Genomic DNA, 16194 nt, shown 5'->3' with positions numbered 1-16194 from the left:
AACAGATTCCACTAGCAGAAATGCAACTGGAAATTGTTTTTATTGTTTTATGGTAGTAACCCCCAGAAATGTGCTTTAGTAAAATGTGAGCTAGTGAGGTGTTCATAGAGTGTCTCTGCCTTTACGGTGTTGTTTATTCAATTGCTACATGTGCGCAGCTTTGTTTATGTGTATCAAGCGTGCCTCCTCATTTTGTAAATGTGCTTTATTCCCTAAAAATGAGTAAAATACTTAAAAGGTGTGAAAAGGAAGCATCCAGGTGAAGACTACAGATTCAGAGAGAAAAAGAAAAGCAATATCGATAAACAGAGGCGGACTGGGTCAAAAATTCTTACCCGGGAAAATTTGTAGTGGCCTCATACTAGTGTTTATGGCCAAAATCACACCGGCCTCTGGCCCACCAGGGTTTCCCCGGTAAGGCTTATGGCCAGTCCACCTCTGTCGATAGAGGAAAAAATGTGAAATTGTGAAACGCTTTGAGCGAAATGAAAGACCATGTGATATTGCACATGCTACAGGCTTAAATAAGGCAATGCCGAGAATTAGAAAGAATGCAGAGAAAACAACTTTCATAGCAGGAACAACTCAAAGTGTAATTAAAATCCATTAGATCAAGACACAAAGAATTGGAAGAGATGGAATGGCTGTTCATCTGTTTGGATAGAAAATAAAACAAAAAACAAGTTTGCTTACGATAAAGCAAAAGCATTAGCAATATTTTTTTATGTAAAAAAAAAAAAAGTAAAGTGCAGCCATGTAATAGTCGTAATAAAATACGTATTTTATTACGATAATTTATTGTGTTTGTTAATGTTTCGGTTACAAATGTGTGTTCAATCTCGGGTGGTTGGCACCTAACCCTATTTTTCCCATAGGGCCTGTTGTTTATATTGCACGATTTTGCATTACACAGGGGTTTCTAGGAACACAACTATCGTGCTATACGAGGACTGACTGTACCTAGGAATTAATATTGATAGACAGTTTCGTTTTGTCTCACACATCAGTTACATTGCGAAGGTTCACAAATTTGTTGGTATGATTGGGCATGTCACTAGGAAGGAGTGGGGTTAAAAGGCAAGGTACCAAATCTGTTTTATGACTGTATCTTCTTGCCAATTGCGAGCTCTCGCATGTCTGGCTAGATTGTGCATTGCGAAAGGCAAATGTTAGGAAAATATTTTCAATTCAACGGGTAATGTTACAACTCAGTATGGCCTGTAGGACTGTGTCAAATGGGGCCTTGCAGGTGGTAACAGGATGGCTGCTCTGGACCTAGTCTTAGTATTCAAGACGATGTGCTTTCTGTGGCAGAGATAGCCACACGAGCAGATATTAGTTGAGATTTGTTGTGACAATGGTTATAATAAGGAGAGGCAGTTATTGTGGACTCTTCTTATTGACTGGTGGCAAGGTAGATGGAACAATTGTACCAAGAGTTTGATAACCAAAAAGTTTCTTTCAAGTATTAAACCAAAACTGTATTCAACTTTCTTGCTTACAGGACACCGGGCCAACTTTGGAAAATTAAATGATTTTGATATTTCAGTACGTTCATTGTGTACTTGTGGAGAAAAAGAAGATTGGGTACATCTTTTGTATAGGTGCCATGAATACCAGGATCTACAAGAGGAATTGATTGATGGAGCACCCAGTGTGCAAACACTGACTTCTGGATGTGAGGCCCTTCTGCTGAGGACAAGGGCAGACTCTGGTGCTTTCCAAAATTTTGCAGTACAAGTTTTCAAGAGATAAGTCCTGCTGAAAATGGAGCAAGAACAATTGTGATAAACTGCCTGTGTAAAATTGTGGTTGAGTGGATGGGCTAGATGGTCCACTAGACATAAGAACAGAGATTTTGCAGTCAGGGAAAGCATAGGATGTGTAGTACCATTCCAATTAATGGTGGGTGAAATGTACCCTGTGAAACTACAACAAATGCAGCTATTGTTCACGGTGAAATGGTTCTTGTGTAGAAGCAACATGGAATAAGATGATCCCTGCACTTTTATGTGCTGCACCGGATACCTCCATAGCACATTCCAATTTTTTGTGAGTGAAACACATGTATGTGGAATGTCTCTTCAGCTGTGACAAACATGAAGGAAGAAGACAGCTGAAATGATTCAAGAGGGCTAGGGCAAGGACTTTCTCACTAGCAGTTTTTCTTGAAAGAAATTCAAACTCACATGACATGAACTGTAGGCTTTCAATACCCTATAATGGAGTGGGCATATGAAGTGTGGAACCAGAGCCAGCCACAAACTTTGCAGAGCCCTGTGCAAGGTGAGACAAACAGTCTAGGAAGTTCGGACTAAAACAGGTGGGGGGTTAATCAGTGTTTAAAATTTTAATACTTATTACATATTTATTTCATGTAGGAAGAATATAAGAAAATAATGTGATATTATGATCAATATTTAATATGCTGGTAAATAATAAACAGTTGACTGAAATATTACATGCATTTCCATTACAAAAATAAAGAAAGAAAAACAATCAGTAATGATCCAAACAAACAATTATCCAGAAATATCAATAAATTAGTTTTTTTCTACACCCGAGATAAACAATACCTTATATTTCATTCATTCATATGTGTGTTTAAAGTAGTGGCTTTTCTAACAGTTAAAAAAAAAATGTAAGGAAGAGTGCGATTAAAGTCCGTTACGTGTCATTATTTCACTCTTGCACTGATTACCATGGTTATGAGTCATTTTTAACCAATAATCTTCAACTTTGGGAAATAGTAATGTCAAATGGTAGAATTCAAATTATACAGTTTTCGTTAGGTTATGCCATGCCATTAAGAATGTCAAATATTTCTTTCAAACTGTTTTAATTACGGGCGTAGAAAAAATATTATATGCAACTCAAGTAAAAAGTGTTTTATTAACTTATACGAATTTGTGAAATAATACACCACTTTTTACTCTTGTTGCATAGATAACTACAGGGTTATCAAAAATTATTGAAGTGTGCTGCTTCATAGAAATACAACGCATGACAAGTATAGACCAATCAGGGCATTGGTCACGTGTCAGTAAGCACCAATTAGCAATTACCACATAGCTGACACATCGACCAATCAGAGACCACCACATCAAACAAGAACAATTGTTTCATTTCTTTTTGATTTTGTGGAAAACCGTATAATTTATAATAATTACTTCATTAACTATTTTGTGTTGTGTATTGTGTGAGTGTGGGGCTCTGGGCGATTGCCCCGGTCGCCCATGCCTCAGGCCGGCTCTGTGTGGCACTTCAATATGTGATGATGGAGCAGTTGTAATTATCTGTACAATATGTACATAGTGGCAGAGTTGCCAGGAAAGCTGGTTGGGACCACCTAGTACAATAAATAAATAAATGGATTCCATGTGAAATGTTTAAAGGTTTCATAAGTTTATCAACAATCACACAGTGATTCTGGTGCATTATATGTCCATTTTTGGAACAGTTTTTGTGTCAAAATTTGAAACAATCATGCTTCAATATTTTTTGGGCATACATGCTGTTAATGGTCTTTCAGAATAGTAATTTGTCAGCTAAACTTTCTCTTCCCTATTTAAATCTACAATGCCATTCAAAGTCCTCCCTGTGAACTGAACATTTCCAAAGTTGCAGATGCATATTTCTCTAATCATTATAAAAGTTTAATATTTGCACAATAATTCAAATTTGACATTTATCACACTTAGAAATCATAATAGAAATATGTTTATAGACTTTACATCTAATTTTAGTTCTTTTCTTATGGATTAATGAATAGTTACAAACTTCTATAAATCCATAAAAAAAGGAACTAAAATTGGACAAGCTGATAAAGAACATAAAAATTACAGGCAGTTACAAACTGTAACACAGATTGATGGGTGAGAGACTACAGAAGCATTTTCTTTTGGCTGTTTCAACCATAAAATTCATTTCAGTCCTTTAGTGGTTTCCCCTTGCTTTGCTCTGAAATTGTACTGCTTCTTTCACCCATGTTATTACTCACAGCAATATGACTCAAATTGCCAGTAGTGGTACTGGCAAAATATGAATAAAATGTATGTATAATAATGTTGTTAATACACAATAAAGAACAGTAAACCCCCGCTATTCGCGGTATCTGTATTCGCGATCGCTGATTTAATATAAAATGAAACCTAAAAAAATGTGAATTTTAAAGAGCCGTGAATATTTTCCACCATAAAAAAACATGGGCGTGGCTAAAATTATCTTTCCCAGTCAAAACGGCATTCAGTGGGAGGGGGGGAGAGGGGTGACAAAATCGCGAGCGTGGATGTTTCTCGCTAATCCTTGTTCAGTATGTGTTATGCACTTGTCATGGAAGGTTTGGTCGTTTGCTTTTAATTTATATGCTTATAAATTGAATAAATTTATCAATTTATAAATTGATATGCTTACAAAAGTGATAAATCTACCATTCTGCAGTGTAAAACAGACTTTTTCAAGTGTGTTAACGGAAGAAAGTGCCTTTATTGCGGCAAGTTCTTTTTTACCCGTACAAAACACATTTCCCTTGTTATTCGTATGGCTACGAATAACAAGGGAAATGTGAAAATATCAAAGAAGATGATGACATTAGCGAATAAAATTGAGTTATTAGACAAAATTTCTAATGGTGAAAGTGTCTCTTCGGTGGCAAAACATTATAAAATCAATGAGTCAACGGTACGATCAATCAAAAAATCGGGAAAAAAAATCCACCGTAGTGTCTGTGAAAATGCACTAATTGCTTCAAACATTTGCTCTGTAACTTGTGATGTTAAATTAGAAAAAAATGGAAAAGGCTTTAAATCTGTGGATAGAAGACCGAACTCAAAATAAAATTCCGTTAAGTTCACTCATCATTCGTGAAAAGGCAAAACTCCTTTATCAACAGTTTAGCGAAACTGGTGATAGCACTGGCGGGATAAGTTTTTTTGCTAGCAAAGGTGCTGGTTTGAAAGATTTGTTTGAAATTTCTAATAAATATTACATTTAATATTAAATTGTTTCTTATTTTCATTTTGATGCCATATGCTTTCATTTCACTATGTACTGTCTATGTACATAGTCATATTATGAAGGTACATATAATACATACATAGACAAAATTTTAGACTAGTTTTTCTTATATATTTCATACTTTGGAACGGAACCCCTTTATTACTATGGGAGCCATAACTCAGTATTCGCCTTTTCGGTATTCGCGACATTTCTCAGGAACGTAACCCCCGCGAATAGTGGGAGTTTACTGTATTTAACAAAGTAAAAATACACTTACAGCAGTCCGAACTGTACTTAAAACATCTTGCTCACCCAATTCTGCTTTCAACTCTGCATAGTCATTTTTCTTTCTGAAATACCTCAATGCTTAACAGTTGTGTATAGTGGTGTATTTTTAGTGATTATATATATGAGATGTGATTGAAAAGTTCATGGAGTAAGGCTGTAAATACAAACAAGGGTAATTCAGGCTATCGCAAGTTTTTCCCCCTTCAAAACAGTCTCCTTACGCTTCAGCACAACGATTTAAGCAAATTTTATTTTAGCATTTTTTGAAGTTATTTTTTCCTCTCTCTCTCTCTCTCTCTCTCTCTCTCTCTCTCTCTCTCTCTCTCTCAGATCTGCAGAGCATTCCATGTATTTTCTTAGATCACTTGAACAGCATACCTAGGCCACACCTAGAGTACTGTACACAGGTCTGGAGGCCTCATTTCAAAAAGGATGTAGAGCTGCTGGAACGAGTACAGAGAAGGGCAACAAGATTAGTGAATGGAACAAAGGGGTGCTCTTACGAAGAAAGGCTTAAGTTTTGCAAATTACAGTGTCTGGAGACTAGGCACCAGCGAGGTGATCTGATAGAGGTGTATAAAGCCTTGAATGGTTTAAGCATGCTCAATGCTGATGGGATTCTTCCTCTAGCTCAGAAAAATCACCTGAGAGGGCATAAATTCAAATTGAGGAAAGACAGATGTAGGATAGACGTGCGGAAATTTGCCTTTAGCCAGCGGGTGGTTGGTTGGTGGAACAGACTTCCATCCCCTGTGGTGGAGGTTGATAGCCTAAATAAGTTTAAGGCTCAGCTGGACAGGTATTTTGAACGAACAGAGGGGTGAAGTGGAAGTGGGTTTTTTTTTTTTTTTGGCTGATGCTGCATAAGCTTGCTTTCTTGCATCAAATGCCTCTACTAATGCTAATGTTAATTAATTAATTAAATGCTAATGCATCAGATATTTAGCATTAGAATTAGTAGAGGCATTTGATGCAAGAAAGCAAGCTTATACAGCATCAGCCAAAAAAAAAAAAAAAAAACCCACTTCCACTTCACCCCTCTGTTCGTTCAAAATACCTGTCCAGCTGAGCCTTAAACTTATTTAGACTATCAACCTCCACTACAAGGGATGGAAGTCTGTTCCACCAACCAACCACCCGCTGGCCAAAGGCAAATTTCTGCACGTCTATCCTACATCTGTCTTTCCTCAATTTGAATTTATGTCCTCTCAGGTGATTTTTCTGAGCTAGAGGAAGAATCCCATCAGCATTGAGCATGCTCAATGCTGATGGGATTCTTCATTGACAATACTCCATGAGCTACTCTTGCAGCCCATCTGCACTGGTCAGAGAACTTCATATCTGCCTGCACAACCACCCCCAAGTCCCTTTCATTTTCTACCACTGTCAGTGTAGTACCACAGAGTTGATACGTTGCTCTGGGTTGCTGTTTCCCATGTGTAGTACTTTACATTTATCAATGTTAAACTTCATTTGCCACCTCTCAGCCCATCTGCTAAACCATTCAAGGCTTTATACACCTCTATCAGATCACCTCTCTGGTGCCTAGTCTCCAGACACTGTAATTTGCAAAACTTAAGCCTTTCTTCGTAAGAGCACCCCTTTGTTCCATTCACTAATCTTGTTGCCCTTCTCTGTACTCGTTCCAGCAGCTCTACATCCCTCTTGAAATGAGGCCTCCAGACCTGTATACAGTACTGTAGGTGAGGCCTGACCATTGCCTTATACAAGGGAATAATCACCTCCTTATCCCTGCTGGAAAAATTCCTGTATATCATTGACAATACTCCATGAGCTACTCTTGCAGCCCATCTGCACTGGTCAGAGAACTTCATATCTGCCTGCACAACCACCCCCAAGTCCCTTTCATTTTCTACCACTGTCAGTGTAGTACCACAGAGTTGATACGTTGCTCTGGGGTTGCTGTTTCCCATGTGTAGTACTTTACATTTATCAATGTTAAACTTCATTTGCCACCTCTCAGCCCATCTGCTCAAACTTTCCAGATCCTGTTGCAGCAGCATAGTGTCAGTAGTGTCCTTGACAACCCTGCCAACCTTTGTATCATCTGCAAACTTGGACATTAAGCTTGATATACCATCATCAATATCATTTATAAATACAGAAAACAATAATGGACCCAACACTGAGCCCTGAGGGACTCCACTAATAACAATAGTCCACGATGAGCAGTGTCCATTGATTACCACTCTCTGTCTTCTCCCCCTCAACCACCCCTTTATCCATAGCAGCAATTTGCCTCCAATGTCACACTGCTCCAATTTGTGTAGCAGTCTTCCATGTGCAACAGTATCAAAAGCCTTTCTAAGATCCAAGTATATAATATCAAAGCTATTCCCTGCATCCAGTTCTTTTGTGACTGCATCATAGTATCCAATCAAATTGGTCAGGCAAGACTTCCCCTTAACAAAACCATGCTGTGTCCGAGCTATAACTGAAGTCTTGTCTAAATGATCCTGCAGTGCTTCTTTAACCAGTGCCTCCATTAATTTTCCTGGAACAGAAGTTAAGCTCACAAGTCTATAATTACTTGTGTCAGCCTTTGATCCTCCTTTGTGAATTGGGGTCACATTTGCACATTTCCAGTCTATGGGTACCTCCCCTGAGTCCAAGGAAGCTCTCATAATTATGGCTAAGGGTTTGCTTACTTCCTTTGCGGCCTCCTTTAATATAACTGGATAGATCCCATCCACCCCGGGTGCCTTTCTTGTGTTTATCTTCAACAACCTCTCCTCCACCTGACTCTCAGTTATTTCAAGATTCTGTAGCTTACTGCTATAGTTGAATACACCTCTGGCATTCCCCTCGCTGAATAACTCCTCATGTGTGAATGTCGATGCAAAATATTCATTTAGTTTGTTAGCTACCTGAGCAGGATCATCAACAGTTGACCCATCAATATCAAGTGGACCAATCTGATTCATCCCCTTCCTTCTAGAGTTTACATAAGTAAAGAACTCTTTGCTGTTTTTCTTTGCATCCTTGCCAAAGATTTCTCGTAATCTGCCTTCCCTGCCTAACTTCCTTCGTAACTTGGTTAGAGATCAACTTGTATCTATCATAGGCTTCTGTGTCACGTGTTAATTTGTATGTATCCCATGCATTTTTCTTCTCTGCCATATGTCTCATTAGTTCATCTGACATCCACTTAGGATGTCAGATGAACTAATGAGACATAAACCTTGAACTAAACCTTGAACAACATTTCTTAGTTGGTATGTAAAGTCTAGTAGCTTCCAAGATAAGTTCTTTGAATGCTTACCATTTTGAATTTGCTGTTGGTAGCATCATCAGTTGGTCCCACTGTATAGAATTTAAATACTGTCTCAGTCCATCGCCTTTACTAAAGCAATGACCCTTCCCTTTACCCCTAATGGTAGTTACCTCTTTGAGTAAATCCCACTTCAGCATGCTGTGATCACTGCGACCTAGTGGTTCATTTACCTGCAGATTCTTAATGCATGAAGAATCACTACTGATAATCAAATCAAGAGTATCACTCCCTCTAGTTGCCTCCCGAACATGCTGATGTAGAAAACAACCATCCAATAAATCCACAAAATCCTTGCTAGTGTGTGAGTGACCAGCCCCCAAATTCCAGTCAATATCTGGGAAATTAAAATCCCCCATTATAAGACTCTGATTTACTGGCCCACTCTATTTCCCTGTACAGTTTCTTATTATACTCATCAGAGTCATTAGGCCTATAGCACACTCCTACTCTCAATTTTGATCTCCCAATGCTTATGTCACACCAAACTGACTCGACACTGCACTGTCCAGCGATGTCGACTGGCTTCACTTCCTTGGTTTTTATGTGTTTCTTAACTAATAGCATAACCCCTTCCCCTTTCCTATCCTGTCTATCCTTTCTGTAGACGTTGTACTCCCCAAATTCCAGTTCTGCATTCCTTATATCTGTGTGACACCATGTCTCTGATATCCCAACAATATCTGCCTTTGATGTTTTGAGCAATACCTCAAATTCATCAAATTTATTTACTAAACTCCTAGCATTGGTGTACACGCAGGTATACCTGCACCTGTTTCTATTCTTAGCTACCCTAACACAACCCACTGTTTACTTGTACCGCAGTGGCTCCCAGCAGTCTCTGAAATATCATGCATCTTGTTTTTCAGGCTTCTGCTCATTCTAATAGAAGCAGTGCAAGAATCTCTTTCACCTCTGCCAGTGGCTACTGTCAATCTATTGGTCTTTGTCTCCCCCCAAGCTAGCAGTTTTCCGACCCACCTAACACTGCCTCGATAGCATCAGCAAATATTCTTGCACCCTTTCTATTTAAGTGCATCCCATCCCTGTAGAAGCAATCTCTCCTGTTAACAAGTACAGTCCAGGCTGAAAAAAAAATTCTACCCCTTGAGCCTTGCACAGTCTTTCCAGGGCCGAATTGATCGACAAGGCTCTCATCATATACTCCCTCCTATCGTGTCTGGGCAGAATTGCAGACACTTTCAAATTCAACCCTAATTCTCAGCTTTTGTTCAACAGTGACCTGTACTTGTTAAGTAATTCTGCCAGTCTCCTACTCTTAATATTATTAGTGCCAACAACATTTTCCCATTGAATGAAAATTTTCATATTCGAGAATAAATAGAAATCATAAGGAAGAGAGATCTTGTGAATAAAGGGATAGAACAAGGTCCTGATATTTAACAAATAATTCAGTCACAGTGAGTTTTACAGTTTATCAGCATATTATCATGATGCAGAGTCTAGCTCTTGCTGCAACAAGTTCAGACCATTTTCTCTGTTTTTCAATATCCTTTTGTAGAACTGCTGTTTTACTGTCTGATGTGGAGAAGTAAATTCATAGTGAATGATACATAACTCCAGAGAATGATCAACATTATTTTAAGTTGGACAGACAACTTGTTGTAGTATCATTTTAAGACATTAGAATTTCCATAATGTTTTTTTTTTATATGATGCCATTATTTTAGCATATGAATAACTCTGTTTCTTTTGTTTTTGGTTGTCAAGAACCTTGACTCAAGTGAAGATTTGGTCTTGTTACAAGGTCACAACTGTTGACCCATGTTTCATCACTCATGGTGATTAAATTCATGAAGTTAGGATTCTTTTCAGTGTATGCACTGAAATATTTCAGCTCCTGACAGCGTGTTTCTCTTGTGGTCCTCAGAATTCTTGGAATGGATTTTGCAAATGTGCTACACCTGCAAAACTTCAGTTAAGGTGGACTGTAATACATAAAATGTCAATTCTTGGTCATGGCTATTGTGCATATTGTGAATCAGCAAAAACTTCTCATAAGGTCCCTCACTGGTGCAATGGCAGCAGTTTATGAAATTTACAGACATACAGCATGGAGATCATCTTGAACAGATTCTCCTGGCCATTTTTTAATTTAGCGTACCAGTTACAAATAATTCTTTTGCTGAAGGTATGACCTCTTCTTTTAATAGCTCAGTTGTTTCCATAGCTGAAATCCCAATTATGCAGCAAAATTTGATACAAATTCTGTACTAAATTTTTTTGACTGGTATCAGTATGTTTGTTTGTCTTTTGATTATTGCAAAATATAGCTGAAAAATAACATTTGAGCTTTTCTTCTATAGATTCAGTTGCTTTTATATTATTGATTTGTGTACCAAGTATTGTAAATTTGATCAAGATCAAACTGCAAAGACAGGTTCTAAACAGGTGGCTGTCATTACCAGTGGCAGCCATCTTGTTTCAAGATGGTGGTTCAAAATAGAAATACCCCTCTGTGATATTTTTATTTTGAAGACAATCAAAAATCCTGCAAAAATGTTTATTTTGAAGATACTCAGAAATCCTGTAAATTTTATTTTAATTGCTCTGTAAACAGAAGAGTTTCAAATAGATTCACTTATAATTCCAGTGGTATAATTCTTGTTTCAAGATGGTGATTTGAAATAGAAGTACCCCAATGATGGTATCCCTGACAATTGCATTCCTCTTACTCCCCCCCCCCCCAAAAAAAAAAAAAACCTCTTATGCTGACCTCTGTCCTTCAGGAGGCAGGAAATGGTTCCTACTTAAGCTCTTATTTATTTTTTTCTTGTTCTCTGTTCTCTTATTTTCCTTTTCATTACCTGCCTTTTGTTGTTGTGGCTTGAGTTACAACAACAAAATAGAGATTCTTCATTTATCCCATATTTCTGTTATTTATTTATGTCTTTCTGTTATTCTTTAACTTTCTCCACTTCCTTCATCTGCCTATTTCCCCCCCCCCCATCTCTTTCTCTCTCTCAGGTGAAAACTTGCAGCAAAAAGCCTTTCTTTTCCCTTATCTTTGATTCTTTAATTTTCAGCTTTTAATTTTTCTCTATCCAGGTACCCTCTCCCTTCCCCATGTGCATAGTAAATTCAGTTTTGATCAGATTATAAAACAAAATTTATTTGAGTAAGGACAGAAACACATAGATTTTGGAAAGTAGGCTAGAAAAACCTAAGCATTTTTTGGAAATTATCTTGAAAAAATGTGTGACTGTTAAGTGATTAAAAATGATATAGAAATTGTAATTCTGACAGACATAAACACAGTATTCTGTGGAAAGTATAATGCAACTGCTGCCTAAGAAGTATACAAGGAATCCCCCCCCCTCCCTTCAAATTGCACCATGATAGTCAGATACAGACACCTATTATGAAGAAAATAACATTAGAAAAAGTTTAGGAGAATCACAGTGACCACTTCTTCAAGAAAGCATCAGCACCATAGAAATTTCCAAACAGTTATATTTCTGTGACCTACTTGAACAACAAAGAAGACCATGGGTGCCCCTATGAGATCAACAAACAGATACAAAATAAAACACTTCATTAGTATAGTTAGCTTGATAATCAAGAACCAACAAATTGAAAAGCCAAAATGTAAGTTTCCATGTTGACCAAAGCCAATTAACAAGCTTAATGGAAATGCAAATATGCAAAATAAATCTAGTAATTAAAATTACAAAGTAAAACAAAAATTAAAATATTAATTATAAGGATATTTAAACAAGCAAATTCAAAATACATGAAATGAAATTAACTTAACAACCTAAATTAGAATGAGGGGTAATTGTATCAAAGAACGAATAGTAGAAGGGGATGATGAACACAAGAAAAATGCAAACTATCAAAAACACTAAATAAAATTTAATTTCTTTTTTGCTTCTATGCAAGTAACAATTAGCACCTCTTCATCATTATTTTTTTTAGTTCACAGCAATTCCTGTACCTGGTACAATAGTGTTTTAATTTTGTGCATCATTACCTGAGAATTTATTATGTGCAGAGTCAAATTTTGAACACATATTTCATGTAGTTCAATGCGTATTTCATGTTTATAACAGTAATAAAGGAATTTGATGTAGAGTTTTTTGCAGCTGTTATTAAGCAATAGTTAATTAAATTAAAACACAAAAATATGGATTTATGTAAAAATAACTACATAATCTTGTGTGTTTTTCTGTAGACCTTTTTATGAAATCCATACCAAGGCCATTGAAGAACTTTTTTATAGAAGAGCAGTAGACTTTTATCATATCAATAACTCAGCATTTGTCTTTTCTGTACCTTTTGATGCTGGTAAGTTGCTTAGATTACCTATTCTTAAGACCAAATTAGATTAATTATTTCATTTTCTGTATTAAATTTATTTTTCATGTTGGTGAAACCATAAGTTGCATAGGGAGCCTCCGTAGCCAGGTGGGAAGGAGCAACAGTGCGTAGCGCACGCTTCTTGATTAGACTGGGGTTCGAGCCTGTCACCACCAAATACAGAGGATGTGGAAAGGTCAGGGAATGACCACCGCATATCCCGGAGCAATATGGCCTTAGTTGCTAATGCTCCTAAAAACCAAACAACAACAACATAAGTTGCATAATTCAGAGGAGCAGACTTATCTCTTAAACATCTAGGCACATATTCTGCTCACTTATAAGTTTTTATAGAACAGGCATGGCTCAAATGTAGAATTAAAAGGGCATCCCTTTTGGGCTGGAAATATTGTGCCGATATATCAAGCACTGCAGGATAAGTGATAAAAAGGAGATTGATGTTAAAGAGGAGCGTCAAACAGAAAACTTACTGAGCTTGAAGATAGGAAATACCCCAGTTACTATTGATATTTATTCAATGAAATTCAAACAAAAGCTGCAAAGGAGTGTATCAAACCATTAGAGATATTCATCATAATGTCAATAAATTCAGCTTTTTCTGAGAAATACATAATACAACTTTATTAAATTCCTTTGATAAGAAGACAGATAAAAATAAGTTATAATAAACAGTTAAAATAAACATACATTGATAGCTTTCGGGTATAGGTTACCCATCTTTAGTCAAAAAATGTTGCTACAAAATAAATAAAGCGTGCCTGGTATGGTGGTCATGTGAGGTGAACTGCATAAGCAGGTGCTGACAACAATTAGCAGTTGGAAATAGAGGCTTGTGGCTGCAATTGCAAAGCTTGGGTTTACTGTGTGTGCCAACGTCCATCATTCAGGAGTTTGGCTGCTTCAATGATAGGATAGACATGATCTCCTTTGTTCCGGTTAAAAGAATCACGACGAGATGTAATGTGTAGTGATTCTAACCAGACGTGATGGTGGTACTGACGAGAGCAGTCAATAATCTTAATGTCATGCCAGGGGTCAATATCGTGCTGACCAGATGTGTTTGGTGACAGCTGAGTGCTCCACATCTTTGGAGTGGATTGGTCTCTCATGCTCAGCAATTCAATCTTTGAGCCTTCTGCCAGATTCCCCAATGTAGCAGCCTGCCCAGTCACAGCAGAAAATGCAGTACACTGAACCGCTCTGTAAGAGTGGGGGAACCAGTGTCTTTACCTTTGACACACGGGACTGCAACTTTCTGACTGGAAGCTGCAGGCACTTTATCCCATAACTCCAAAGACCTTTGACAGTTGCTGTGACAAGTTCAAGTAGTATGGAATATAAATGGTTGAGGTTGGTTCAACGGTACGTGTGGTCCTATGGTTTGCCGCATAGTCGTGGGACTGTAGGTCACATCTATCCAAGGCACTAGTGGGGTAACCACACTTGGCCAAATGTCTTTAGTCTAGCGATCTCTTAACGTTTTCCATCTGCAGACCTGGAGCGGGTCAAGGCGCCAGTTAATAAGGCTTGTGCTGTACTAAGGAGGTGACTGCAAGCATGTGCCAACCGATAGTTAGTGAAATGGTCAGCACACATTGGTTTCTGATGGACAGAGGTCCTTAGATGCATGCCCTTGTGTCGAACAAGGATATCCAGAAATGGAAGAACATTGTCTCAACGGTGAACTGAATGAAGGATGAAAGAGAATTGAGATGCTGTAAGAGTCGGTCTCCTGACTCACGAGGAATGATGGTAAATATATCGTTGATGTAGCAACACCAAAAGGCTATAGGTTTTGATAGCCCTGTACACGTGCATTCTCCCATTCCTCCATGACGATGTTAGCCACGACTGAGCTGATGGGGCACCCATAGCTATTCCATGGATTTGCTGGTAAAGGCAGTTATTGTACATGACCACACTACCAGTCAGGCACAACTTGAGGGTCAAATGTCATTGACAGAATTCCTGCTGCTCAGGATTTGGTCACTGTCCAGAAGCTGTTTAGCACATGTGATGGCCAGTTGGACAGGAATTGAAGTAAAGAGAGATACGACATAAAACGATGCCATAACCTAGCCTTTCAAAATGGATAGAGTGGAAATTAGCTTAAGAAACTCGCTGCTGTTGGAGATCGTGTGAACAGTCTCTTGCCTACCAAAAGCGAAAGTACGTCAGCAACAAATTTTGACAATTCGTATGTTGGGGAACCACAACAAGAGACAATGGGTCTTAAAGGAACACCTTTTTTATGGACCTTCAGTGGGCTGTAGAATTGGGGTATCTGGCAACCAGAAGCATGCAGATACCACCGAATGGATCCATGGGTTTTGCCAGATTTAAACCAACCATAGACTTGGCTGTTAACCTTGGCTGTTAACCTTTACAGGGGAATCGGGTACTGGCTCGTAGATGGAAGTGCCTTGTAAGAGAGACAGGGCTTTCATATTGTAACCTGAATGATTTAAAACAACCGTTCAATGTCCTTTATCTGCAGGTAGAACGATAATCGAGTCATCCTGTTTTAACGATTTGAGGACGGAGCATTGTTGATGACTTAGATTAGAATTGACCAGATGGGCATGTTGTAGAACGTTGTAGTCTTGAGGCTGATTTTTTTGCAGTCTCCTCAGGCAACCATGTCAATGACACCTCAACACTCATAGCAAGCTCCATGACTGGAGAACTGCGGGGAAGAACTGCAAATTTCATCCTTAGGGTGAGCAGCTCTACTTGCTCATTTGATAAGTGCTTGTCGCTCAAATTTAGCACAAACTGTGAGCAGGCTGTGGTAGGGGCTCTTTGCAAGGAACCATTTTTATGGGTCTCTTAAATTAAATTGTTAAACTTACTTTGTCGATGAGAGCAATAACGATCCGATTCTCGGACAGCTTGGCTGCACAAGGTTCTGATCACCTTGGAATATACAGAGGTGGGGATCAGGTTTCTGTTTGTTTGTTATTTGGTTTTTAGGAGCATTAGCAACTAAGGCCATATTGCTCCTGGGATATGTGGTGGTCATTCCCTGACCTTTCCGCATCCTCCGTATTTGGTGGGCACGGGCTGAACCCCGGTCTAATCAAGAAGCGTGTGCTATGCACTGCTGCTCCTACCCACCTGGCTATGGAGGCACCTTCAGGTTACTGAGCTCGTACATGAGGATGGCTTTCCTGGTGAAAGCCCTGCACAGACAATCGGTGAAGACAGCCAATCCAAATATTCAGAATTCTGAAACTGAAGTTACAACAGGCACGTTGCATATGCTTGTTGTTAAT

General features: G+C 38.3%; 1 protein-coding gene across 6 annotated transcripts in view; it reads left to right on the top strand.

Annotated features, from left to right (window-relative positions):
• LOC150091205 (voltage-dependent calcium channel subunit alpha-2/delta-3-like) overlaps window positions 1–16194 on the top strand; it is a 1918419-nt gene that overhangs the window by 1585210 nt on the left and 317015 nt on the right. For all 6 annotated transcript variants that reach the window (XM_090374703.1, XM_090374689.1, XM_090374699.1 and 3 more), the window contains one exon: window positions 12774–12886. In XM_090374703.1, the coding sequence (XP_090230829.1) occupies window positions 12774–12886 (113 nt within the window). The remainder of the gene's footprint in view (window positions 1–12773; window positions 12887–16194) is intronic.

Source organism: Mastigoproctus giganteus, chromosome 1 (assembly GCF_048544385.1).
Source record: "Mastigoproctus giganteus isolate SK-2022 chromosome 1, ASM4854438v1, whole genome shotgun sequence".
NCBI lineage: Eukaryota > Metazoa > Arthropoda > Arachnida > Uropygi > Thelyphonidae > Mastigoproctus > Mastigoproctus giganteus.
Note: the sequence above shows the minus strand (reverse complement) of the source record. Positions and strands in the feature narration are given on the sequence as shown.